Source organism: Misgurnus anguillicaudatus, chromosome 8, assembly GCF_027580225.2.
Source record: "Misgurnus anguillicaudatus chromosome 8, ASM2758022v2, whole genome shotgun sequence".
In the NCBI taxonomy this organism is placed as follows: Eukaryota; Metazoa; Chordata; class Actinopteri; order Cypriniformes; family Cobitidae; genus Misgurnus; species Misgurnus anguillicaudatus.
In genome coordinates this window covers 25,807,892-25,832,080 of record NC_073344.2, presented here as the reverse complement: position 1 = coordinate 25,832,080, position 24,189 = coordinate 25,807,892, and the positions used below count along the sequence as shown (strand labels likewise).

General features: G+C 38.5%; 2 protein-coding genes across 14 annotated transcripts in view; both read right to left on the bottom strand.

Moving 5' to 3' along the window:
• Positions 1–992: 992 nt before the first annotated feature.
• On the bottom strand, positions 993–10,145 carry LOC129450749 (SH3 and cysteine-rich domain-containing protein 3-like). Its single transcript, XM_055213718.2, has 13 exons — positions 9,857–10,145; positions 9,139–9,192; positions 6,528–6,606; positions 6,110–6,266; positions 5,924–6,021; positions 5,531–5,612; positions 2,814–2,911; positions 2,665–2,731; positions 2,542–2,585; positions 2,350–2,453; positions 2,211–2,262; positions 1,297–1,434; positions 993–1,217 (listed from the first exon to the last, which is right to left on the bottom strand). The coding sequence occupies exons 1-13, from the start codon at positions 9,886–9,888 to the stop codon at positions 1,119–1,121; spliced, it is 1,104 nt and encodes a 367-aa protein (XP_055069693.2). The 5' UTR covers positions 9,889–10,145; the 3' UTR covers positions 993–1,118.
• A 1,013-nt stretch (positions 10,146–11,158) lies between these two features.
• r3hdm2 (R3H domain containing 2) overlaps positions 11,159–24,189 on the bottom strand; it is a 51,657-nt gene continuing 38,626 nt past the window's right edge. For 5 of the 13 annotated variants that reach the window (XM_073870546.1, XM_073870548.1, XM_073870547.1 and 2 more), the window contains exons 13-26: positions 24,061–24,144; positions 20,357–20,589; positions 18,981–19,180; positions 17,391–17,492; positions 16,943–17,221; positions 16,692–16,817; positions 16,305–16,469; positions 16,068–16,225; positions 15,884–15,984; positions 14,665–14,810; positions 14,430–14,562; positions 14,035–14,135; positions 12,508–12,592; positions 11,159–12,359 (exon numbers count right to left, since the gene is read on the bottom strand). In XM_073870546.1, the coding sequence (XP_073726647.1) occupies positions 12,022–12,359; positions 12,508–12,592; positions 14,035–14,135; positions 14,430–14,562; positions 14,665–14,810; positions 15,884–15,984; positions 16,068–16,225; positions 16,305–16,469; positions 16,692–16,817; positions 16,943–17,221; positions 17,391–17,492; positions 18,981–19,180; positions 20,357–20,589; positions 24,061–24,144 (2,251 nt within the window). In that variant the 3' untranslated portion in view covers positions 11,159–12,021. The remainder of the gene's footprint in view (positions 12,360–12,507; positions 12,593–14,034; positions 14,136–14,429; positions 14,563–14,664; positions 14,811–15,883; positions 15,985–16,067; positions 16,226–16,304; positions 16,470–16,691; positions 16,818–16,942; positions 17,222–17,390; positions 17,493–18,980; positions 19,181–20,356; positions 20,590–24,060; positions 24,145–24,189) is intronic. The other 8 variants (XM_073870551.1, XM_073870553.1, XM_073870552.1 and 5 more) reach the window with 8 other exon arrangements.

Below are 24,189 nucleotides of genomic sequence, written 5' to 3'. Positions count from 1 at the left end.
AAGCAGTTTTGTTATTTGTTATAACACGGCAGCAGACGCAAAGTAACTTTTCAATTGCAGCCTTAAATGGTGTTCTAAGTAGTTTTAAACGCAAGCTTATTAAAAAAAAGACCAACTTTTGGCGTTAAACAATTTTATATCCAAGAAGGATGTTTGTATATGGCAAGACATAACCACAGAGTTTTATAAAACCAACCTACTAGACATCGTTATAGACGAAGTACAATTAACTTATAAATGGTAAGCTTTCAGCTGTGTGCACACGCACCGATAAAAGTCATTTACGTTTGAATTGATGTCGCTATACATACGTCATCTGGTATAATTGAAACGATTGGCTATGAGCTACGTACAGACGCATTGGATAGACATTCGTAGTGCCCAATAAACGGCTCTGGGCATTCGTAAACCACGCCTCAAATACGAGAACATGAGCATATGGTTCCCAGACCACGTCTCAATCTCCATAAGACTGCTCTGGTGTTAGCCAAGCTAGTGTTTGTGTGCTTTATGATTAAAAAAACACATTCTTTTCCACATATTGTACATTTTGTAGCTCCAGATATCCCTGCCTTCCTCAAACGCTCAGAAAAGCTGTGTCTCTGATTGGCCAGCTAATCTGTACGTTGTGATTGGTCTAAATACTTCTGACGTTAGCAGGAAATGTGACGCTCCTTACCATGTTTAAAAGATTCGCTCAATACAATGCTAACAGGAGTTAACTTACAGGCTGTGAGTCAAAGCGGGAGGAATTATGATAATGCCAATCTTTACTACATCACTAAACTGTTGCCTACAATCTGTGTTTTTGTTGTAGTCCAAGAAAAGAGATTTACATTATAGATGATAACTCACGTCATCATTTACTTTTGCATATCGTTAACATGAGCTAATACACACTAAAGGAAATATAAAAATGTGAATCTGATAATTGCTGCACGCACACACAATTGAACAGTGAGACAACATGAATGCTATAATAAAACACATCACATCTTCTAGAGTTTTAATAACAGACTGTAATTCATAAATTACTGACAGAATTTCTGTACTCATTTTAATATTCATGAATCATCTGGACCTCGTGCCCACAGTGAGCTCATAAAACTCAAACTCATTCAGATCTCCAGTAAGATGTCAGACGGGAAGAAGCCCAGTTTACGTCCAGTGCTGACCTTTAAATATCCATTCACTTCTTCTCCCTTCTTCACTACAATCTAGAAACACAAGAGAAGAAATCACACTGAAGACTGACTCCAGATCAGTCTGTGTGTCTGTGTGTGCGTGCGTGTATACCTGGTCTTTTTTCAGTGTTATTTGGCCCATTTCTCGGTTTCCAACGAAGGATCTTGTGACCTTGTACACAGTCTCTCCTGAGCGCACCCGGATGATGTAGTTTGCCGGCACAAAGCCAGACCTGTCCCCAATCTTCCCCTGAAATACACATTTAAACAACATTCAATCATACAGAAGATCAGAACAGCTGTCAGGGGGGGAAAGTGGGTCACTAAATGAATATTATCTAAAAGTGTCGTGTCGTTTCATTAGAAAACACAAAGAAATCTGAGCTTTTCTCACTTCTATTCATATTCATGATTAGATTTTACTATCTGAATGGTTTACACATCACAAAAAAATATATTTTCAAGTAAAATTTTAACTATATTTGTGAAAATGGCAAAACAAATGTGCTGAAATATATTTTGAAATATGTTACAAAAATGTGTGTATATTATAAAATATATTTAAAAAATAAATCTATTTTACAGCATTTATTTTTAAGTCGCATTATAAGAAAAACTTTGTATGTTGCAAAACTGTAAACATGACAGGTTTGAAAAGATTAAAATTTAATATATTTATTTTCAACTGAAAAAACTTGTATATTTTGTCCCAAAAAACTTTTTTTTTTGCCATAAAGGTTGTAAAATTAGAAATGTATTTGTTGCCCTTAAAATACATCTTGAAATATATGTTAATATTTTAATATATTTATATAAATTGGCATATATTTAATTGAAAACACATTTTTGGCCAAATAAATGTATTTTTTGCAGTATGGGAAAGTTTTCACGTTTAAACATGTGAAGTTCAGCCAAAAATCTATATTTTGTATCTTTTTTGTCAAATGTTTGCTTTAGATGTGTCACTTGCTTTGGTATGTAATGCAGTAATATTGAGAGAGTTTAGAGATTGAATCAGTGACTTACTCTCCACCACTCTTCATTGGAGTCATCTATTACTGTGATTCGATCACCTGGACTGACAACACAAACACACAAATATACACATCTGAACTGACTGTCATTGTGTAAAACAAGACTTTATTAAACAGGTGTGAACACTTACTGCACATCTAGATCATCTTTCTCTACGGCTTTGAAACGATAGAGAGCGAGATAATAATGAGACTGAGAGAAGACGCCCAGTTTGCCCGGCTGAGGCTTTTTATTCTGAAAGAAAAGCAGAATTTACAACACACACAGATGAGATCGCCATCAATAAAGTCATTTAGCAGACACTCATCATCTGATTTCTAACCTTATCATCTGTTGCTTTCTCTTTCTTCTCCCCTTCTGGATTCACTACAGAATAAAGCTTGTGTCACACTAGAGGATTATGGGTAATATCAGGTTATTATACTGTAATACACAAGTGTCTGACCTCGCTCTCCAGGGCCCTCATCTGATTTCGGCTGTGACTCCTCTTCCTCCATCATCATCATCATCATCTGTAGAGATGAGAGAAAAGCATTCAGGCTCAGACTCTGATGTCATCAGCTACTTACGAATCTGATTGGTTCTCATGCTCACATGTTTTTTGTCTTCTGAAGTCTTCTTCCTCTCTTTATTGGCCATGATGACGCCGATACGCAGCGTCTCGTATACGGGATCAGTGCGGTTTGTTTGAGCTGTACACATACACACATAGTTTAGTGACTCATTCGGTGTATTATAAACACTCACTGTGTCAAAATATTCACAATAACACAACCTCAAAAAAAAACTTTTCAACTATAAGTAAAAGTTAAGGTAAATCTCAAACATATGGAAATTAAAGGTGCAGTGTGTAAATTTTAGCGGCATCTAGTGGTGAGGTTGCAAATTGCAACCAACATTTCAGTCCATTGTTCACCAAAATGCATAGAGAAGCTACTGCAGCCACCACCAGACAAACATGTCATCGTTGGAGACAACTTAGTGAAAAAAGTTTGTCTGTTAAAGGCTTCCGTAGAAACATGGTGGCAAAAAATGGTGACTTTCATGTAAAAACATCTCTTCTAAGGTAATAAATACATAACGGTTCGGTAACACTTTATTTTACAACCAGCAAAGTACCGCGCAATCAAACCAAATTCACAGCGCACCTACCCGCAACAACAGGGCACCTCCACAGCACGCACCTGCAGGCACAAGGGAACACCATTTTAAGTTTGGGGCAATAAGGGGGTAAGAATATGAAGAATTACAAACCACTTATACTCCAAGCACTTTACAACTACAGGGTACCCACTGTAATATTACGTGGTATGTATAACCTAGTCAAATCTATGGGGAAATTATGTTTTTTTTTAATGATTTTATTGTGAATTTTTCATATATGAGCCACATCAGCAAATAAATATAACAGCACATCACTTTTATTTTAGTAGCCTATATTACTTGCTTTTAATAACAAAAGTCAAGCTGACATCAACTCAACATCCGAGTGGACAAGAACACCAACAGAGGAAGCCAGCCGCAAAAACAACGAAAAAATGTCATGACTTTTTATTTGAAAAGTGTTGGCTTGATTATAGTGTTTTAAATAAGTTGTTTTAAAATTGAAATAACAATATTCTGTATGTTTATAGTATTTACCCTATAACATTTATAACAAGAGGTGAACAAAGCACCACTTTAGTTTACAGCCCACAAATATGAGAGTTACCTGGTAAATACACAGACCAAGGCTGTAATAAGCACCACTTCAATTTACAGCCCGCAAAGGTAAGAGTTACCTGGTACATACACAGAACAAGCGGGGAATAAGCACCACTTCAATTTACAGCCCGCAAAGGTAAGAGTTACCTGGTAACTCCTGTACACATATACAGATCAAAGAGGTACAAGTTGCTATTATTTTTATTGTGCTGTTATATTTTATTTGCGGACGTGGCTTGTAGACATCAACTGTAGGCTATACAATACACTTTCATCAGGTAAGTAGCAAATATGAAAAAAAACTTAACATAAAAATCAATAGACCATAATACCCATAGACGTAAGTCATACATACCACGTAATATTACAATAGGTACCCTGTAGTTATGAAAGACTTATAGAATAAATAATTTATCATTTTCCATATATTCTTACCCCCTTATTACCCCAAACTTAAAAAATTGTTCCCTTATACCTACAAGTACGTACTGTAGAGGTACCCTGTTGTTACAAATAGGTAAGCTGCAAACTCGGTTCAACCACGCGGCACCCTGCGGGTCGCAAAATAAAGTGTTACCGGTCCTTCTTAAAGTTACACACTGCACCTTTAAGAAAATCTACTTAAAACCCTTTACTTAACACTGGCTGCACCCGAAATCGCATACTGTTCAGTAGGTACTGACTGAGATGAAGTACTTACTGACTGACTGTTAAAACTCTAGTAGTATGAATGCGATATACGTCACAATCACGTCATGTCATACCAGCGCGAAAACGGCCGCATCGCTTCTTTCGCCTTTCTCTTCGTTGCATAACTCCGCTCCCAAGGCATCATGGGATAGTGAAGTGTCCATCGTATGCACGCTTGAAATCTAACCAGAAGTAGTAGGTCATCCGGGTACTTTTCGCATACTCTTTTTGGAATACTATATTCGGACATACTACTCGCCTACTTCTTTTCGCCTACTATATAGTATGGAAGTAGGCGGTTTCGGACGGAGCAACTGTCTCACAGGTGGGACTTTTGAAATTGACACAGCTAACCATTGACACCTAGGGGCTACAAGAACAAACCTCATTTTAACTTGAAATTTGGATCAGAACTAGTTAAGTCCACTGCTTAGTTATGTCTACCAAAATCATTAAACACAAAATTATTAAGTTAATTTTTACTTACAAATTTAAGTGGAATATACATGATCAAATTAAGTTGTATTAACTAAATAATGTTTTTATTTAGAATTACTTAAATTACTCACATTTTATGTTGTTTTAAGTTTTGGCTTAAAAAAGTTGAACTTGTTTAACTTCAGGTAGTGTACTAAGGCACATGATAATTGTGTCTGACAGAGGCTATGATGGTCTTGTTGGTGTTTGTGAGTGTGAGTGTGAGTGTGAGTGAGTGTGTGTGTGTGTGTGTGTGTGTGTGTGTCTGTGTCTGTCTGTGTGTCTGTGTGTGTGTCTGTGTGTGTGTCTGTCTGTGTCTGTGTGTGTGTGTGTCTGTGTGTGTGTCTGTGTGTCTGTGTGCATGCATGTATGCGTGCATGTGTGCGTGCGTGCGTGTGTGTGTGAGTGTGAGTGTGAGTGTGAGTGTGTGTGTGTATTACAGAAGGGGAGCAGCTCTTTAACTGTGCTGTTTTGTTGAGCACTGTAAAGAGGACAACTATACGCTCGTCTGAAACCTGGAGGCTGAAGAGAGAGAAAGAGAGAAATCAATGACTGACCATCACACACCCAGTCTTACTGTATTGAGATCATGATGCTGAATGTCTACAGCTGAACATGTACTGTACATAGACAACAAACTCTTATTAATACAGAAGTCCAGCTACACAAATGCTTGCTTTCTCTAGATCATGGTCAAATAATATGCACTTCAAGGTAATGTTAACCCTAATTCATATTTTTGTATGTTGTTGACTTCACTTGTTTGTCATCATTCTCAGTGAATGCATCATTTCTGTCTTGTTTTGTGTTGACAGCTTGAGAGATTTACTCACTATTTTTCCGAAGCAGCGCTGAAACTGCACATAAGTGACACACTGATGATGGATGCTGCTCTTACAGTTCTTACAGCGCAGAGCAAATTTATTATTGACTACAGACACAAAAAGACAAAGAAACATTTAAACCTTCACAATAAAACATCACACAAGAGCTCAACATCACAAGACCTGTGAACTTACGCACGATCATCCGTGCACACACATCACAGAACTTCAGCTTCTTGCAGTAGTGATCTTTAAACTTGTGTGGTCTGTCGTTTACAGCTGGAATCGGTTCTGGAGGTGGAGGTTCTTCCTTTTCCTCCTCTTCAACCTCTTCATCATAGATAAAATACACCTGCAAACACACACACACACACACACACACACACACACACACACACACACACACACACACACACAGACGTACACAAACACACAATAATGTTTATGACATCTGAACATAACTGTAAGCTTCACTCATTATAATAGGACGTGTAAAAGCAAAGATTATTTACACTGTTTTGTACTTCAATTGTTCTACATCAAGCTACAGTAATGAAAAAAAACCTGCACAAAACCATCATTGTACCATCACATTCCTGATGTCTGAACCTACTGTATGATCTTCCTCTATGACTACATTGTCTGGTGCAGGAGGATTGTCATGAATATCCAGTGAGTCCTTGTCACCCAAACTATAAAACAATAAAGATGAAGATGATGATGAGGATGTTGAAAGGATAGTTCACTCAAAAATGAAAATTCTGTCATCATTTTCTCATGTTGTTGTAAACCTGTATGAGTTTATTCTGATGAACACAAGGGAAGATATTTATTTTGATTAATGATGATAAGCACACAGCTGCCGTACCCATTGACTTCCATAGTAGAAAAAACAATTATTATGGAAATCCATGGGTACCATCATTTATCAAAATATCTTCATTTACCATTAAATTCATTACATTATGGGGCGGTTTCCCGGACAGGGATTATACTAGTCCTGGACTTAAACACTTTTGAGAGCTCTCCAAACTGAAAACAACTTGCACTGACATATCTTAAAATACATCAGTGCCCTTTGTTTTACCTCAAAATGCACACAGGTAATGTATTTAGTAAGGCATGTTTGTTAAAACTAGCTATATTTCCTAATTAAACTAAGGCTTAGTCCTGGATTAAGCTAATCCTGGTCCGGGAAACCGCCCCTAAGTGTTTTAGTTTAATGCATGGATTATATAATTTCTCTCATTCAACAATAAATTTTAAGTTGAATCAATTTATTTTAGCTTATTTACATCTCTGGATATGAACGTTTTACCCGTCATGCATTGCAGCATGCATAAATTAACTGCTACTGTTATATGAGTTTGTTTTGCTGTTTTTTTCTATTGCATTTTGTGTAATGATTGTTGCTTTTCTATTTTTGTGGTAAAGTTAAGAGCTCATCATGAGATTTGTTTACTGTCTGTCATCATTATTGAGATTTGTGTGTGTGTGTTGAGGTCTCTGTGTGAAGTTGAAAACTTTGCTTTATTTGATGTTAGCTTTGCTTTGCAAGATGTCCTCTGCTTTCAGAGGCACAGATTGCAGAGTTCTCTCAATATTACAAGTTTTATTAAAGTATGTTAAAATAAGATGTATGAAATAAAGTTTGTTATATTATTAACTGACCCGTGTGTAGAACAGGAAATGTTTTGTTAATCTAAGAAGAATATTTTGCTGGAACAAGATTTATTTTGAGTGAATGAAAAAATTTAATTGCCTGTTCAGCAATCTTAAGTGGATTTAGTTGTAGTTTTTAGGGCAACAAGTGAGCATATGTTTTATTTGAATGAAATCATATTTTCTGGCCTATTGTCAGTGATGAGGGAGAAGAAATAACAGATTGTCATTTTCAGGTGAACTATCCCTTTAAAGCAGAGCTTCTCAAACTTTATTGGTGTGCGGCCTCAACTGTGTATGGTGCATTCTTCATCACCCTCCTCCCCAAAGAAAATGTATGACATATAATGCTCAAAAACTGACAATTTAATCAAACTAAATATTAAATTATACAATGTAGTGTTAGTTAGCAGCCTTATTTGTCTAATGTTTAATTACCCAGAATTTATGATAAATGAATGTATTTTATAAAATGTCATAAAACTGGGCACCATCTCGTGCCCTTAGTTTGAGAAGCACTGATTTAAAGCAGACTGAAGTGATGCCAAGACCTCTCAAAGAGCACAAACAGTAAAGAGTTGACAGAGTTAACAAAGAGTTAACAATGATGTTAAACAGACAAGAGAGTTTAAACAGAGTTCCCACACTTTTAGATCAATGATTTTTCTAGTGGTTTTGCATGAAACGTTATACTGTTTTTTTGTGTGAATTTCACAAAACCAGTAAAGAGCATGACATGACATAATTAATCCAAAAATCTAAAATATATAAAGTACTTTGCATTAAGAAAAAAGTATTTTTTAGGATTTTTTCCCCATGTTTTAGAATGAAATATGAGCTGGATGTGTTTTGGTGATCCTCAGATATGAAAGTGATTGGGTGGGTTGTGTCTCACAGTTATTAATAAATGAACATTTGTCTGTCATTGAATCACACAGATAATTTTCCTCTGATATCATCATGACATCTATAGAATAGAGATTTAATGTCACTGTCTGTATATTTTTACAGAAATGGTTAGACTATGGGTTAATCTACTATGGGTGATTTATTTAATCCATCATTAAAAATATACTCCTATAATTCCTTTAATTTTTTTTTATTAAGGGTAAAGAAGTTTCTGCAGTAATCAAAGCCATTCTTTCTTGACTTAATAACGTAATGAGAAGCAATATGACTTCTTTTTAGTGTAAAAACATATTTACAATTTGATAAATTTCTTCATCTGGTAGGCAAATATTTGATTTATAAATGTAGATTGTTAAAATCACCTCCTTTACACAAGGGTTTCTTTATAGAAATGACTCTTTTAATGAAGTCTCTTAAAATTATGAAAATGTAAAAGGTTGATACTGTTAAATACTATGAGTCTGTATTTGGCGTCTTGTAAATGTCTTTTGTTTTATTTTTTGTTTCTTAAAATTGAGATTCTGTTTTCCTGTAACAATGTTTATATCAAATCTTCACACAATTACACATCAGCTCTATAAACACCATTAGATTTACTGTTTGACAGAAAACTACAAAAAAAAAAGAGGAAAAACTGATTGTCTGATACTCACGAATCAAACTGTGCCATGATTTTCAGTGTCACCTTCAGAAACCAGCAGAGAAAACTAAAACCAGAAAATCTCTCATCATCATTAACATCAAAACAAAGAAATCCTTCAGATGTTGCATTTACTGGAAAACAAACAAAAATAAAGTTTTCAAATTAATCAGTTGACAAAAAAAACTCTCAATATTTTATATCAGCCTTTTCATTTACAACACTTCATCTGATTCTGTTACCAACATTTGCTCTTAAGAATTCAAAAAACAGATTTTTGCACTTTCTTCTCTTTTAACATTAAATGAGCACAAAACAAAAAATTCAAGGCTGTGATGAAATCAAAACACAACCAAAGTGTAAAATTGTGTTTAAGGCAACAATGTTTGCTCTGATTGCTTTTTAAACATCACAACTCATGACTACCTCTTATTAAAATTAACCATGATTTTACTACAGTTAAAACAAACAAAAACATGGTTACTGTAGTAAAAACATGGTTACCATAATAGAAATCAATAGACCAAAAACAATGGTTACAACACTTTTACTACAAAGAAAATAGTTAATTTTTGTAAGGGACATTTCATCTAAAATTCTGCAGACACACACATCATCATCATTTAGTAAAACTCTTTCAGACCTTCAGCAGACGTCTCAGAAACAGATGATGAAGAGATATTGAATTAAACCCTGGGTTGAGCTCATCTCATGTGTGTTTAATGTCTTACCTGTAAGTATGCTGATCTTCTGCTTGAATCATTCATTCATGCTGGTTAGACTGAAGAGGTTTAGTTCAGGAGAGTCAGCAGTTGGTGGTCTTCATCAGCAGTTGGTGGTCTTCATCAGCAGACAGATCCATGTGTGGATATTTGAGGAAACTTCAGGCAGTCACAGCTGTTGGAGTCGTACAGCTGACCATCTGAACTCAGTTTAGGATACTGGTGACCTCTTACACTTACAGTAATCCATCATAATGTTCATAAATAGTCTCACACAACACCTTGATTATATGCTGTGAAATGATGAATCTCATTGAATGAATTAAAGACATGTCTCAGTCAGATCACACACAATATATTTTACATTAAAGGGATAATTCATCATTTACTCTCCCTCATGTTGTTACAAACCTGTATACATTTGTTTTGATGAACACAAAAGGAAGATATTTTGAGGAATGATTGTAACCAAACCGCCTCATTCATATTCTGGCTTCTGATCAGTTTGGTTACAAATTCCTCGAAATATCTTACTCTGTGTTCATCAGAAAAAAAACATGTATACAGATTTATAACAACATGAGGGCGAGTAAATGATGACGATATCTTTAAGATCAGGTTTAATACAGGAAAAGGCGTATAAACTACATAAACTTTGTTTCTTAATATTTTGAAGTAAATATAAATAAATTATCCAGGTATCTTTGAAGAACAGCACGATATTATCTAGTGCATCTCAAAGTATGATCATTCAAAAATACACAATTATAAAAAAAATGTAGAAACTATAACATAACATTTCGTTACGTTTTCCTACATTTTGTTACAGTTTGTATAGTATTTTTGTGGGGACCATGAAAAATGTGTTTTATGTTGACTTAAATTGGCAATTTAAGTCAACATAAAAACTACATTTTCACAGCATTATTTCAGGATGACACACTGACAATAGAAGCAAGATATAATGAGAGATTATGATCTCAAATCTTGCTGTTATTGCTATTAATGTACCATATAACATTTATCTGCTCAAACAACTACTGTACTGTAAAATGTCACACTTTATAAAGTTTGTGTTACTGTATATACAACTTACTCAAATACCTAAATCACTATTTGACACAAATGTAACACAACTGACATCAGCTAAAAAACATTTATTCATTTTAGATTGCTTTATGTTGATTAATCACTCAGAATGTAAACAAGTGTTCAAGTCACACACACACACGCATGCACACACACAAGCATATACACACACACACACACACCTGTTCATTCGAGACAAATTGAAACAGCAGACTCTTTGAATATCTTTTAGTTGTCTTTTATATTCTTAAAAACAAACAAAAAATAACAAGATTAAATGGAATTTACAGTAGACATTCGCAATCATTGTGCACTTTTAAATACCTCGATACTTTCTGCACAGCTCAAAGAAAAACGCAAACACAACGAGGAAGGGTGAGGAGTTCAACTTATCCACGGGAAAAGAATCACTGAATATATAGATTATTTCTTATAATCCTTACGTCACTTATATAAATATACTGAACTGAGAAAAGAAGTTTTCATCTGAGCGAGGGGGGATAAAGAGCGCAATACAGAAGTCCACAACAGCGTTAAGGCTAAACAGAAAGCAAGAAATGAAAGAAAGAAAGTGAAGGAGGAAGAAAGAAGGTGAGCAGGCGAGAGAGAAAGAGAGAGAGAGAGAGGAAATGAGGAGAGAAACAGAGAGAGTCTGCTGGAGAAAGAGAGACGGATGAAGGGCTGCAGAGGAAGAGGAGGATTTGTCAAGTTTATTATAGGAACACTTCACTCATCCTGCTGTCATTTACTCATGAAGGACGTCCAGTAGATTTGAACATAATTAATGAGATACTTTCATAATTCACAGATCCTCCTCCAAACCAAACTCACACAGATCTGAATGAGTAAACGATAGCAGACGTTTTGAGTGAACTGTGCCTTTAACACGACCCCGTTTGCATGTGTCTGTGTACGTGTCATATGATACATGTACCACGCCACACGTCTCTGTTATATGTGCTCTTTTGGTAATGACATAAAATAATTTAAAAATCCCTAAAGAATATGAGAACCATCTCATCCCTTTGACATCTTCAGCTCAGTCTGTCTCTCTCCATGAGCTGGATCTCCGTCTCTCTCCGGACTCACTGCGAGCTCGCTCTCTCCAGCACACGTAAGTCGTAGTTCTTTTTTGTTGCGCGCAATTTAAACAAACTCCCGCCGCTGTTGTTGAGTTTAAAGGAGGCGCTTTGGGCGGCCATCGTGGTGGGGAACACGGCCACTACGGTGTAGAGGTTGGCAGGGTCGTTGCCTCCTCTTCCTCCTCCAGGACACGAGGAGGTGGCGGGGCCGCGGGAACACTGTGGATCTTTGAGCCACTGTATCTTGGCACCACAGAGTGAAAGCTGGTTGAAGAGCTTCTCCGCCTCAGGACGAGAAATGCCCTCGGGGAGATCGGTCACTTCCAAAACTCGACTCACGACTGCCGGGAAACACAGAGAGAGATCATCAATGATATAATCTTAAAAACACATGGAAACTTCATTTACAAACGGGGGGTTGGAGGGATAATTGATAAACAAGAGGGTTTGATAACTTCAGTCATATAGTGAATCGTGCACGTGTCTTACCCACATCAGTAGTTCCTAGATCAGTTGAGGCAGATTTGAGTGTTTGTCTTTTACCCCGAGCCCCGTGTTTCATTCCACCTTGACTCTGAGAAAACACACAGTAAAGAAATGATTCACAGTGAATAAACTGATAAAAGATTTAACAGCAGACACACAGAACAACAGACAGAACGACAACACGGCAGACAGAACGACAGACAGAGCAACGACACGACATACAGAATGACACAATGACAGACAGAACAACAGACAAGAACGACAGACAAAGAAAGACAGACAAAGAAAGACAAAACAAATGACAAAACGATACAACAACAGACAGAATGATGACACGACAGACACAACGACAGACAGAACGACACAAAGACAGACACAACGACAGACATGAATGACACAACGACAGACAGAACGACACAACAACAGACAGAATGATGACACGGCAGACACAACGACAGACAGAACGACACAATGACAGACAGAACGACAGACAAGAACAACTGACAGAACTACAGACAAGACCAACAGACAGACAGAATGACAGACAGAACATCAGAATGTTAAAAAAATTACAGAATGACAGACAGGCAGAACAGACCGAACGACAGAGAGAATAACAACAGACAGAAAGACAGACAGAACGCACGACAGACAGACAGAACGAACAACAGACAGACAGAACAAACGAACGAACAAACAAATGACAGAGCAAAAGAACGAATGATCAAACGTCAGAGCGAATGAACGAACAAACGACAGACAGAGCAAACAAACGACAGACAGAGAGAGCGAACGGCAGAGAGAGAAACAAACAGACAGAACAGACAGAAAGATAGATAGACAAAACATACAAACGACAGACAGAAAGACAGATAGACAAAACAAACAAACGACAGACAGAAAGACAGACAGACAGAACAAACAAATGACAGACAGAAAGAAAGAATGAACAAACAAACGACAGACAGAACGAACGACAGACAGAGACAGCAAAGGAACGACAGACAGAGACAGCGAACAACCGACAGACAGAGATAGGGAACGACCGACAGACAGAGACAGCGAACGACCGACAGACAGAAACAGCGAACGAACGAACGACAGACAGAGACAGCGAACGAACGACAGACAGAGACAGCGAACGAACGACAGACAGAGACAGCGAACGAACGAACGACAGAGACAGCGAACGAACGACAGACAGAGACAGGGAACAAACGACAGACAGAGCCAACAAATGACAGACAGAGCAAACAAACAAACGACAGAGAGTGAACAAACGACAGACAAGACAGCCAGAGCGAACGAACGACAGACAAGACAGACAGACAAAGCGAACGAACGACAGACATAGAAAACAAACGACAGACAGAGCGAACGAACGACAGACAGAGCGAACAAACGACAGACAGAACAACAGACAGACAGAACGTCAGAGAGAATGACAGGCAGAACATATGACAGACAGACAGAACATTAGACAGACATAATTTCAAAACAAAAGACAGAAAGACAGACAGAATGACAGACCTGTACCTGATGAGAGTTATATGACTGGCTGTGGTTGTGCATGATGGGTGGAGGACACAGACTGTACTGTAGCGGTTGTCCCAGTAAAGAATAACGGCCGTCTGTTGATATATAAACATACTGTCAGTGTCAAACACAAAGACTCTGATCTCATCATGTGACCACGAGTCCTGAACACACAATCATATCACAGCTATAGAGAATCAAACTATTATCCCTGTGATCACATAACACCACAACAAATCATTGAGTGTATGGTTAATATTTAACATCTCACTGAACCGAAGTTAACAATCATCATAAATAATAAACACAAAAAAACAAATGAGGCCATGCAATAAAAAAACAACAACAAGAGTTTAGCAACAACTCCTCTCAGCAGAGAGCGCGCGTACCTTGTGCTGGTCCACCGGGTCGAGGGAACTGAGAGATGAGAGGCAGCGGTCCCAGACCCGGACACACATTATTCATACTGCCCGAGGGAGACGGAGCAGGAGATTGAGTCGGAGACGCCAGCGGACTGCTGAGCTGAGTGCACATCAAACATACACACAGATGTAATGAGGAGAACACCATCATAACAGCATGTACACTATATCTGTACTGAAGTGTATGCGTTTACTGTGATACCTGCGGCTCAGGTTTGCCGGGTCTCTGCTCTATGCTGTAGTATTTACAGGGATTCCACTGAACCAGTGGAGGATTCTGGGTCGGCTGCGGTCCATTGGGAACACTCAGCTGCATGACCATGACACCAGGCCCAGGAGGAGGAACCCCTAAAACATCAACATAAAGCTGGTATTTCACCCTCTTAATATATCAACACATTACTGATTCACCAGCTCTACCACTGGATGTCTTAGTGGGTGTTCACACCAGAAACGGTGCTATTCACACATAGTTGGACGTTTGAACATTTTGAACATCCTTGCACGTAATTTAGACACGAATACACTCAATTTGCCGGCTTTAGTTAGCCTGTAGTCTCAATATGTATATATATACTTACTCACTTTCTTCCAAGCAAGATCCTTTTTATTCTGTTTCTATAAAATGTATGTATGAAAATGTGTCGTACAGCTCCGGGTGTCCATATACATCAACAATGATTTTGTCCTCCATGTTTGGTATTTCTGCCTCCACTCGCTACGTTGTAATCACATCACTAATACAGCAAGCGTCTGATCGGTAAATGCCACGCAAATATCCACCAAAATTTCAGATTTTTCTAATTTGCGCGAATCACACGCTACGCACATCAAACAAATCAGCATAAAACACGCCGCAGGATGTCTATCGCATCTTTGCATTGATCTAACAAGTAACTCATTCATGCTTAACACTTTATTTGCGTCTGGTGTGAATGCAGCATTATAATATTATGAATTTTTTCAAACATACAGTTCAGAAAAGTAACATTGAGCAATTCCAGTATTAGAGAAGTGACATTTTCTGTCAAAACATGAAATATAATTTTTTAGAGAACGTGTTTATTACAAACATATTGAATCATCTGTTTATATTTTCCTAAACACCTGATGATAGAGTCCAGACATCAGAAAATATAAATAAAAATCTACACAACAAATGAAAAGGACGGCTATTCAAAAAACAAAATATTTTTATGAGGAGGAACAATGTTATGGACGTTGTTAGCTGAACTTACCCAACTATGAAAAAAAAAAACACTCACATTGGTATTTAAACCACCAAATATTGATATCTGAAATGATCACATGGTTGAAAACATTTGCTACAAACTGACGGTAGGGTTGACGTGCTAGTAAGTGCGTTGGCATGACACATAAAGGAATTAATAGTTTTTGTGCGCAGTAGTATACAATATTACCTGAATACTGCTGTTGTATTGGCTGAGGGCTACAGGGTGAAGCAGACTGGCTCATCTGATACTGGTCTGAACTGGGGGGCTGCAGGTAACCCACAGATGGACTGAAACACACACACGCAGACAGTCAGCTGAAATCTACATATACTTTTGCCATAGATATAAATTAGAGAGTGTATGTTTTTACCTTGTGCTGTTTTGTTGTGTGGGTGTCAGGACCCCATAATAGACGGGCATGGGTGCAGCGGTTGGCATCGCACCCTGAACCGATTGACCCGTGGGAACCATCACTTGCTGCTGATACTGCGGCTGAACTACAGTCTGACTCTCATTGGCTACAGGCACCTGATATGAGCACACAGTTCATGTCGATCACACGGTTCATGTCAATCACACGGTTCACGTCAATCACACAGACACACACCTGATATGAGGGCATTGGGGGATACTGGACCATCATTCCCTGCATCTGTCCATTCATTCCCGCACGCTGTGTGTTCATCATACTGCTGTTCTGTGGCTGCTGAACTCCCATCATGCTCTGGTACGCAGGCTGCTGATTGGTCATCATAGGCTGCATAGGAGCGGATGGTACAAACACACACATCAACACCAGTGCTCTTCTCTATCTGTGTCAAAACCCTGTAATCAGTCTCCTCACACACCACCACACGCTCTTCTTCTCTCCTGTCTGTGCTGTTTAAGGTTCAGTTAAAAGCACCAGACCTCGCTTTCAGCACAAGGATTATTTTTCCGTCACTAAGTGTAAAAGTGAGAGTCAATATTAGTATTGATGATGACACTGACCGGAGGGCTGCGCTGATGGAGGCAGAGGCTGAGAGCGCTGTGTAGGGTACGACACCTGATGAGATATGGAGCGGTACTGCTGACCTGAATTTGGATACTGTGCACCTGTAGAATAATACTGCACCTGGATCTGTGAAACAGAGAAGATTTTACACTGACAATCTAAACACACACAAAACATCATCATCATCATCATCATCATCTGCACACAAAGGTTTACATTTTTATGGGGACACTACATAGAGGTGGACTTACCTGCTGAGGGGGTGGAGGCGGCTGCATGTAGCTCTGCGCAGGTGCAGCTGTCTGCAGGATTGGCTGCGTGGGTGGAGGTGGGGGCGGAGGAGGATGCGGGTGGGGGGCAGCAGGCTGATATCCAGTGGGTGGAGGGGGCATGATGTAGCTGGGCTGTGGTGGGGGATGCTGGGATAGCACGGCAGGCGGAGGCGGGTACAAGCCAGGCGGCTCCGGGGCCTCACTGGAGCCCTGACGACTGAGAGACATCTGTCCAAAACCTTGAGTCAACTCATCTCCCTGAAGAGAGAGACAGAGATAAACTTATGCTTTCCAGAAGCTCCAAACATTTACAACATCCTAAGACAAACTCTCATAAAAAGAGAGAAAGAGCGAGAGACTCAAAGTGAGCAGATGAAGGTAAATGGAGGTAAGGATAGAGGATAAAGTGAGAGAAGTGTAGTAGTACCATGTTGTACTGCTGGGAAGGAGAGACAGGAAGGATGACCTGAGGACACGAAGGGTTGGAATAAGACACAGTCTGCGCAGACGGCTGCAGAGACGCCACCGGCTGCAGAGACAGAGTGAAGAGATAGGAAAGACATTTTGAAGGAAGATAAAGAAGGAAACATTTGAGGGGAAACATGGAGAATCTCCAATCTTAACTCAGATCTTATGTGACCCATACTAGCAAAATAAGTCAGAATGATTTAATTTTAGGGTTCCCACATCTTAGTTAACTTCAAATTCAAGGACCTTTCAAGGACTTTCCAGGTCCAATACCCTCAAATTCAAGGACTAAATGTGGGGACACATTTCAAGTGAGAGCAATGTTACATGATGTTACCTTTTAAGATACATTGTTACAGTTCCCTTTCGAGGGAACTCGCGCTGTGTCACTGCAGTTACACTTTGGGGATGCCTCCAGGGGTAAGTGCGTCTAAATGTGTATATCAAATTCAACCAATGGTGAGGCTTAACAACAAAGACAGGGTGATGGGGAGTTAGGAAGTATATCGCTATCTGAAATATTGCCAAAGATGGCGTTACAGGGACGCAGGAAGTATGGCAAGGGAGACGCAGCGTCTTGTTCCCTTCTCAGGGAACAACAGTTACATACGTAACCAGAAACATTTTCATCTGTGCAAAAAAAGCATTTTGGTATGAATCAACATTCGCATTCAGAAGATATAAACATTTAAAGTGAACAGTTTAGCACGTGTGCTTAAAAAGTCTAGAATTTTTATGATATTATCCTGCACTACACAGGGAATAATAAGGATTTTTTCCCAGAAAGATTCTTGCATAAGCACTTTGAATGACCCGTATCTATGTATGTATATTTTCAAAAACTTCCAAGGGCCTTGAATTTTTGAATCACAAACTTTCAAGGACTCGTGGGAACCCTGTAACTTTCAAAAATTAGTTATTTATATTTTGACATTCTCTATAAAAAAACTTCAAAACGATGTATGTTTTGTTGAAATCTGACTACAAATAACAGCGCTACACCTGTTTCAAGTAGATTATTTTATTGTTTGATTGACATTGAGACACAGACAGTTTTAAGATCCATACTGTAATGTAATGATCTAATATAATCTTACACATATTTTTCTCAGCAGTTTGTCATCAAGATTGTTTTTTGTGTCCTATCTCTCTTAATAACTCTTTTAACATTAATCAGTCCTGCACTTTATTTTCTAATTCCTGCATGTTTTAAAACCGAAATCAAAATGTCAGATGCGCAGATGTGGATGTAGATGCATTTTTGTATTAGATTAAGTATGTACACCTCTTAGAAAATGACAATAAAGATTATTTGAGATGTTGGGATAGCTAGACGAGGGCTTAATGTACTTATTTTTTATAAAAACCTTAATTTAAATCAAAATCAATATTTATACTTTCTTTTGCCACCAAGTTAGACTCTCCCTCTAGTGCACTTTGACTCATTTTGCCAGCACGGTTCACAAATAAACCCTTTAATGACATGATCATTATTATAGAGAACAGTATCAGATTAGATTTGAAATGCAGTATAAGTTACTTAACTCACCTGAGGCATCACATGATTGTGTCCGCTGATGGTGTGCTGCGTGTGAGCGTGAGTCGGGGTGGGCAGCAGGGCAGTTTGTGGTGGTGGGGGCGGTTGGTTTTGGGTCTGAGGGGCACCGGAGGGGCAGTTAGGAGGGCACGGCAGGAGACCGCGGCTCTGCTGGAGGGGCTGAACTGCTGCACAAACATCTGTGGGAAGACCTACGAGATTCACAACACGTTCATGCATGTAAAACACTGAGGTGAGGTCAGATCTTCACACAACTACAATCTAAGTGCACGTTCTAAAGCATGCCGCAAGTGCACTTAATGTGTGTCTGAATCCACTTTTTCTAGTTTAACGACGGGTAAAATGGTTTTATGGTTGGTCTAAAAGTGTTGTTACTATTCTTAATGAGTAATGGGTGTGTTTTGGATGTAATGTGCAATAAACCAATGAGTCTCATCTCCTAACCCCTTTAAAAGCCAGTTTTTTTTGCCTATTGACATGATGGAGTTTGTAAGCAGAAAAACTGTAAGCAGCGGAAGAAGACCACCAGTTTTGATTTTAAAAAAGCAGTGTTTTATTAATTGAAATGATTATTGTGTAATTAAAGCTTTGGTCATTCTTAATAGTTGTTATTTCAGTCATGGAGTATTAAGTAAAATAAGCTGATAAAGTATGACGCATGATCACTGTAATCTTAAAAAGGTTTTTATAAGAATAATCTACAAATATGCACAAAAAAAGGTTTGCATAAGTAAAAATATTTAATATTTGTAACAAACAGAAGATAAAGAATTTACAACCATCTGGAGAGCCGTTTCACTGCCGCGAGTGTTGTGTAAAATATTCCTATGGTTCTTATCTCACCATATCCAAAAGTCATCATATACAATAAATCAGTGGGGTAGCATGTTAAAGCCTTCTGTAATCGGTCCTCATTTATGTCCAAGAGACACATTAGTAATCATTTACATTTTAATCCTTTAATTTTTATATTTAAAATGTTTATGTGCTGCTGCGTCCCATGTGTTGTCGTCCCTTTTATAGGCACATATTACTAACATGCTCTTTAAATAACAAAAACAAATATTGTGCTATTTTACATGCCTCAAAACAGCAACATACCAACAATGTGCCTTAACATACATCATGGGCACAGAAATGGGCACAAATGCATTTGCTATTTAAATAACATGATGCTGGATGTGAAAATGATAACTGCGCTAAGCTGAACGTAGCAAAAAACACTTTGCGCCAGCTGTATGATAGGGCAATCTTGAGAATACAAGTCTCTGTTGGCTTAGCACATCCAAACATTTGGATTTTCAAGCTCCTTAAAGTTAAGGCATTGACCTCTGTGCTCTGTCCATGTATTTCAGTTGACCTCTCACCTGTACGGGAGCCCCTGGTGCTGCCCTGTGACCCTCGACTGCCCAGACTGTCTCCTCTGGTGAGGATTGAGATTCCACTGAAACTGCTGGCTTTGGTGACGGGAGGCCTCAGCGTGCGGTTGGAGGTGTCGGAGTCGGTGCTGCTCCAGGGTCGCGGCTCCAGACTCTTCATGTCCGAGTCTGTGCTGCTCTGACGACTGCTGGACGCCCGGCTGGAGCTCTCTCTGTTACCCCTGCAGAAGTACAAACACTCAATCTGAATGAAAGAAACGCACACCAGCGCAGACAATGCACGCATCATCACGGGAGCTCAGCAAGATTCAGACACCAATAATTAACACGACAACCAGACATAAATAAGATCATCCCGTTAAGAGAATAAATGCTTTATATACTTCATTTCAACACAATAACACACAGACAGTACATGAACAAATACAATCATTCACAAACAGCATTACACATACGATCATTTTAGGCTTTTATATGAAATAGGGCTGCAACTAACGATTACTTTCATAATCGATTAAACACTCGATTATTTTTTTCGATTAATCGACTAATCAGAATAAAACAAATATTTACTCATTTCGACTTTTCACTTAATAAGGCAGTAAATTAAGGTATTAACTTTTAACCAAGCAAGTTGTGCGGTGAGTAGAGGAGCCTGATAAACGTGCACCTCGCATTGTATGAAGAAACAGCGCCTGACTTTAATTATAAGTGCACACCTTGCACTGTATGAAGCAGACGTGTGTCCGCGCAGGAGCATGTGACGTCACAGACCAACTTATTGATAATGAAATGCATTGACCATGAATTTCATTATCAATTTCATTATTGAGTTTATTGAGTAGTTGTTGCAGCCCTAATATGAAACACACACAGAGTCCGGCTGCACCAAACGAGCATTTAATGCAACAGTGCAGTATGACCTGCAGTTTAACTCATGCAGATCAAACATTGAGATTTAACCCTTTAACCATTTACTGTACTAACACAACAAGTGCAGCCCTACGATACACACACACGCACACGTCAGCTGACACGATAATAATGCCACAGTAGCAGTTCTACACCAGCAGATAAATCAATAAGATCTGTTCCTGCCTGCTTAACATTAACAAAAACTTTAAATCTTTCTGATTGGACAAAAGACTTAAAATCAGCATTCCTTTCACATCTATAAATGTGGTGATGTTGTGAGATGTTGATGATAACACACAACATGTGTCTGTTATTAACCTGATCAGGACTGAAGAGAACCAAACAAAACTCCTGGGATCTCTCTCTGTGTGTGTGTGCTATTAATGAATGAGCTATTTAAAGACACAACTGCACTGTACAAACACACACCAGAAACACAAACTGAACTTCCACTTACATCCTATTGAAAGCAGAAAAATTCAACATTTAAGTCATATCTCTCTAAAGCTAACATAAGGAAACACTTTTTTTAAACGTTGCCAGCTAGCACCAGCATTTTAATAATTTTCACAAAAGTTTAATGCTTTCCAGAAATGTTCTTTAAATATATAAACATACAATATATCAAATGAAAGAACAGACACTCTGCTTTAAAAAAACCTTTCATTCCTCCTTCATTTGTTCTCTTTTATCACCTAACAAATATCTGTAGGTTTCTTCAAAAATGCCAAATTTTGCGCCAAAAGTTGAGATGATTGCATTTTTGAAATGTATTTTCTTAATAAAGATCAGATCCAGAGCGATGATCAAAACATACACATTTTTTTTACTGTTTGCCCTAAGGGGATGCTTCAGTGTTTTATAAGTTGGGTAAGAGCGCCACCTGAAGGATAATAGCAGAAATATGAATTGCCGGAAAAACTTTTCAATGGCGTGGAAAGAGTTGGGGGCGTGTTTTATGCTATTTCGTGCATTCTGACTAATTAAAGGCAGAATAGGCAGGAGTTATCTAAAAAAACTTTTTTACAAATTTGTTTAAACTGACTTTATATATCAATACATAAGTAAAATGTAAGTACTCTGAAAAAGAGAGTGTGGAAGTCGAGTGTCTGTATACCTCTCAGCACTGTTTTAAACACAGCTAACTTTTCCATTCACTCCACCCCCTCCCTTCTGGGTTTCTTCTTAAGCCACGCCCCCAAAACACATGAACGCGCGAATTACCTCAGACAAGCGGAGAGGAAGGAGCGCGGTGCATGTAATAACATCAAGTCACAATCACATGTAATAATACACCTAACTTTATCACTAGGAATATAAACAGATGGCTTTTATAAACGGATGGCTTTTAGTACTCACTCAGCCAGTGTTTTGCATGGAAGAGTTTCTGTGATGAAAGCATTGTTGACTCTGACGAGGACTACACTCCACAGACAATACCGCTACCGCATCATCGACTCGAGGAAAAGCCACGCGATATTTCCTCTCGTTTGATTGCTTCATTTATTCCTTTTTTTGCCTTCGCTGACTGGATATGCAGGTACTGTAAGATGTGAATGCAGTTTCTGTGAGTTGTGAATGCTATTTCTCTGCTGTACTATTGCTCTTCCTACTGCCTTGTGCACGTTCAAATCAATCGGGTGTGCGCATGTCTGGGCAGATCCCATAGCAACGGGTGGAGCCATGGTCGCGAGAGAGAGTGATATTTGAGCAAGCTAATCATATGTTTCGTCCCGGATGGAAATAATTAACTGCGTTCAACACAGTCGTGAGAGGTCCACAGACACTCGAGTTTTATACTCTCTTTTTTAGAGTACTTACATTTTAATTATGCATTTGTATATAAAGACAGTTTAGACAAACTTGTAAAAAAGTTTTTTAGATAATTCCTGCCTACCCTGCCTTTAACACAGTTTAAGAGTTGTAATCCTCATGATAAACAAATGCAAAGTATCAAAAAAGCAGTTGAATGTGTGACTAATTATTTCTAGGCTGAACTCAAATAGCGGAACTACAAGTAGCGGAAAGATTTTTTTCAGACATGGTTAACTGTTACGTATCATGGACCACTTATTCCTTTCATGGGCACTTTCTACTATTAACATTGTTCCTTTGAGTAGAAGTCACTGCACGAGACAGCTTTGTTATATATCAAGAATCAACAATAGCACGATGAAAGAAGTGTGTTTTTGGAAGGACTGACAAGAAAGCCTTCTTCAGCTTTCCAAGTAACCCTGTCTTAAGACAACCGTTGATGCAGTTTGTTTTTCTGGGCAGCAAGGGGTTTGCGAATGGGTTCATGTTTGTTACCTGCATTTCAGAGACAGTCGCTTTTATTGTTCGACGCCGGATTTGCCAATCGTTTACAACTGAGTAATGGAGCGATCCCAACATTAAAAGACCTCATTCAGGAGTCAAAACCACAGGCGGTAAGTAAATGAAATGTACCCAAGATTAACATTAAATTGGCAGAAAGTGTGTGTATTATGTGATCTTTAAAACATTAACCAACTAATCATAAAACACTTTTGTGATATAAAATCAGTCATACCACCTAACTTCTTCACACACACACACACACACACAATGCATTTGCATATCAGAAAGTGCAAAAACAGTTTGTTCTTTCTTTTCCAGAGAGACTGACCCACATACAGTAGCTGCCATGCACGAGCCCTAGCAATCCCAACAGTGCACTGAGCCAACGCAAAGCAAAACACGGTCAGCACTGAGACGCACGCACGCACACGCGTGGCAATACACAGCAGAGAAAATACCTAAATATCTGTCTCCTCTTTTGTGAGGATGAGGAGTAGCCTTCAGTAGACAGTCTGTAGAGGTCACATTGAAGAAAACAGCGGCTGTCGGTTACAGTAAGTGCGTGTTCATGTTTGTGTAGGGGTAGC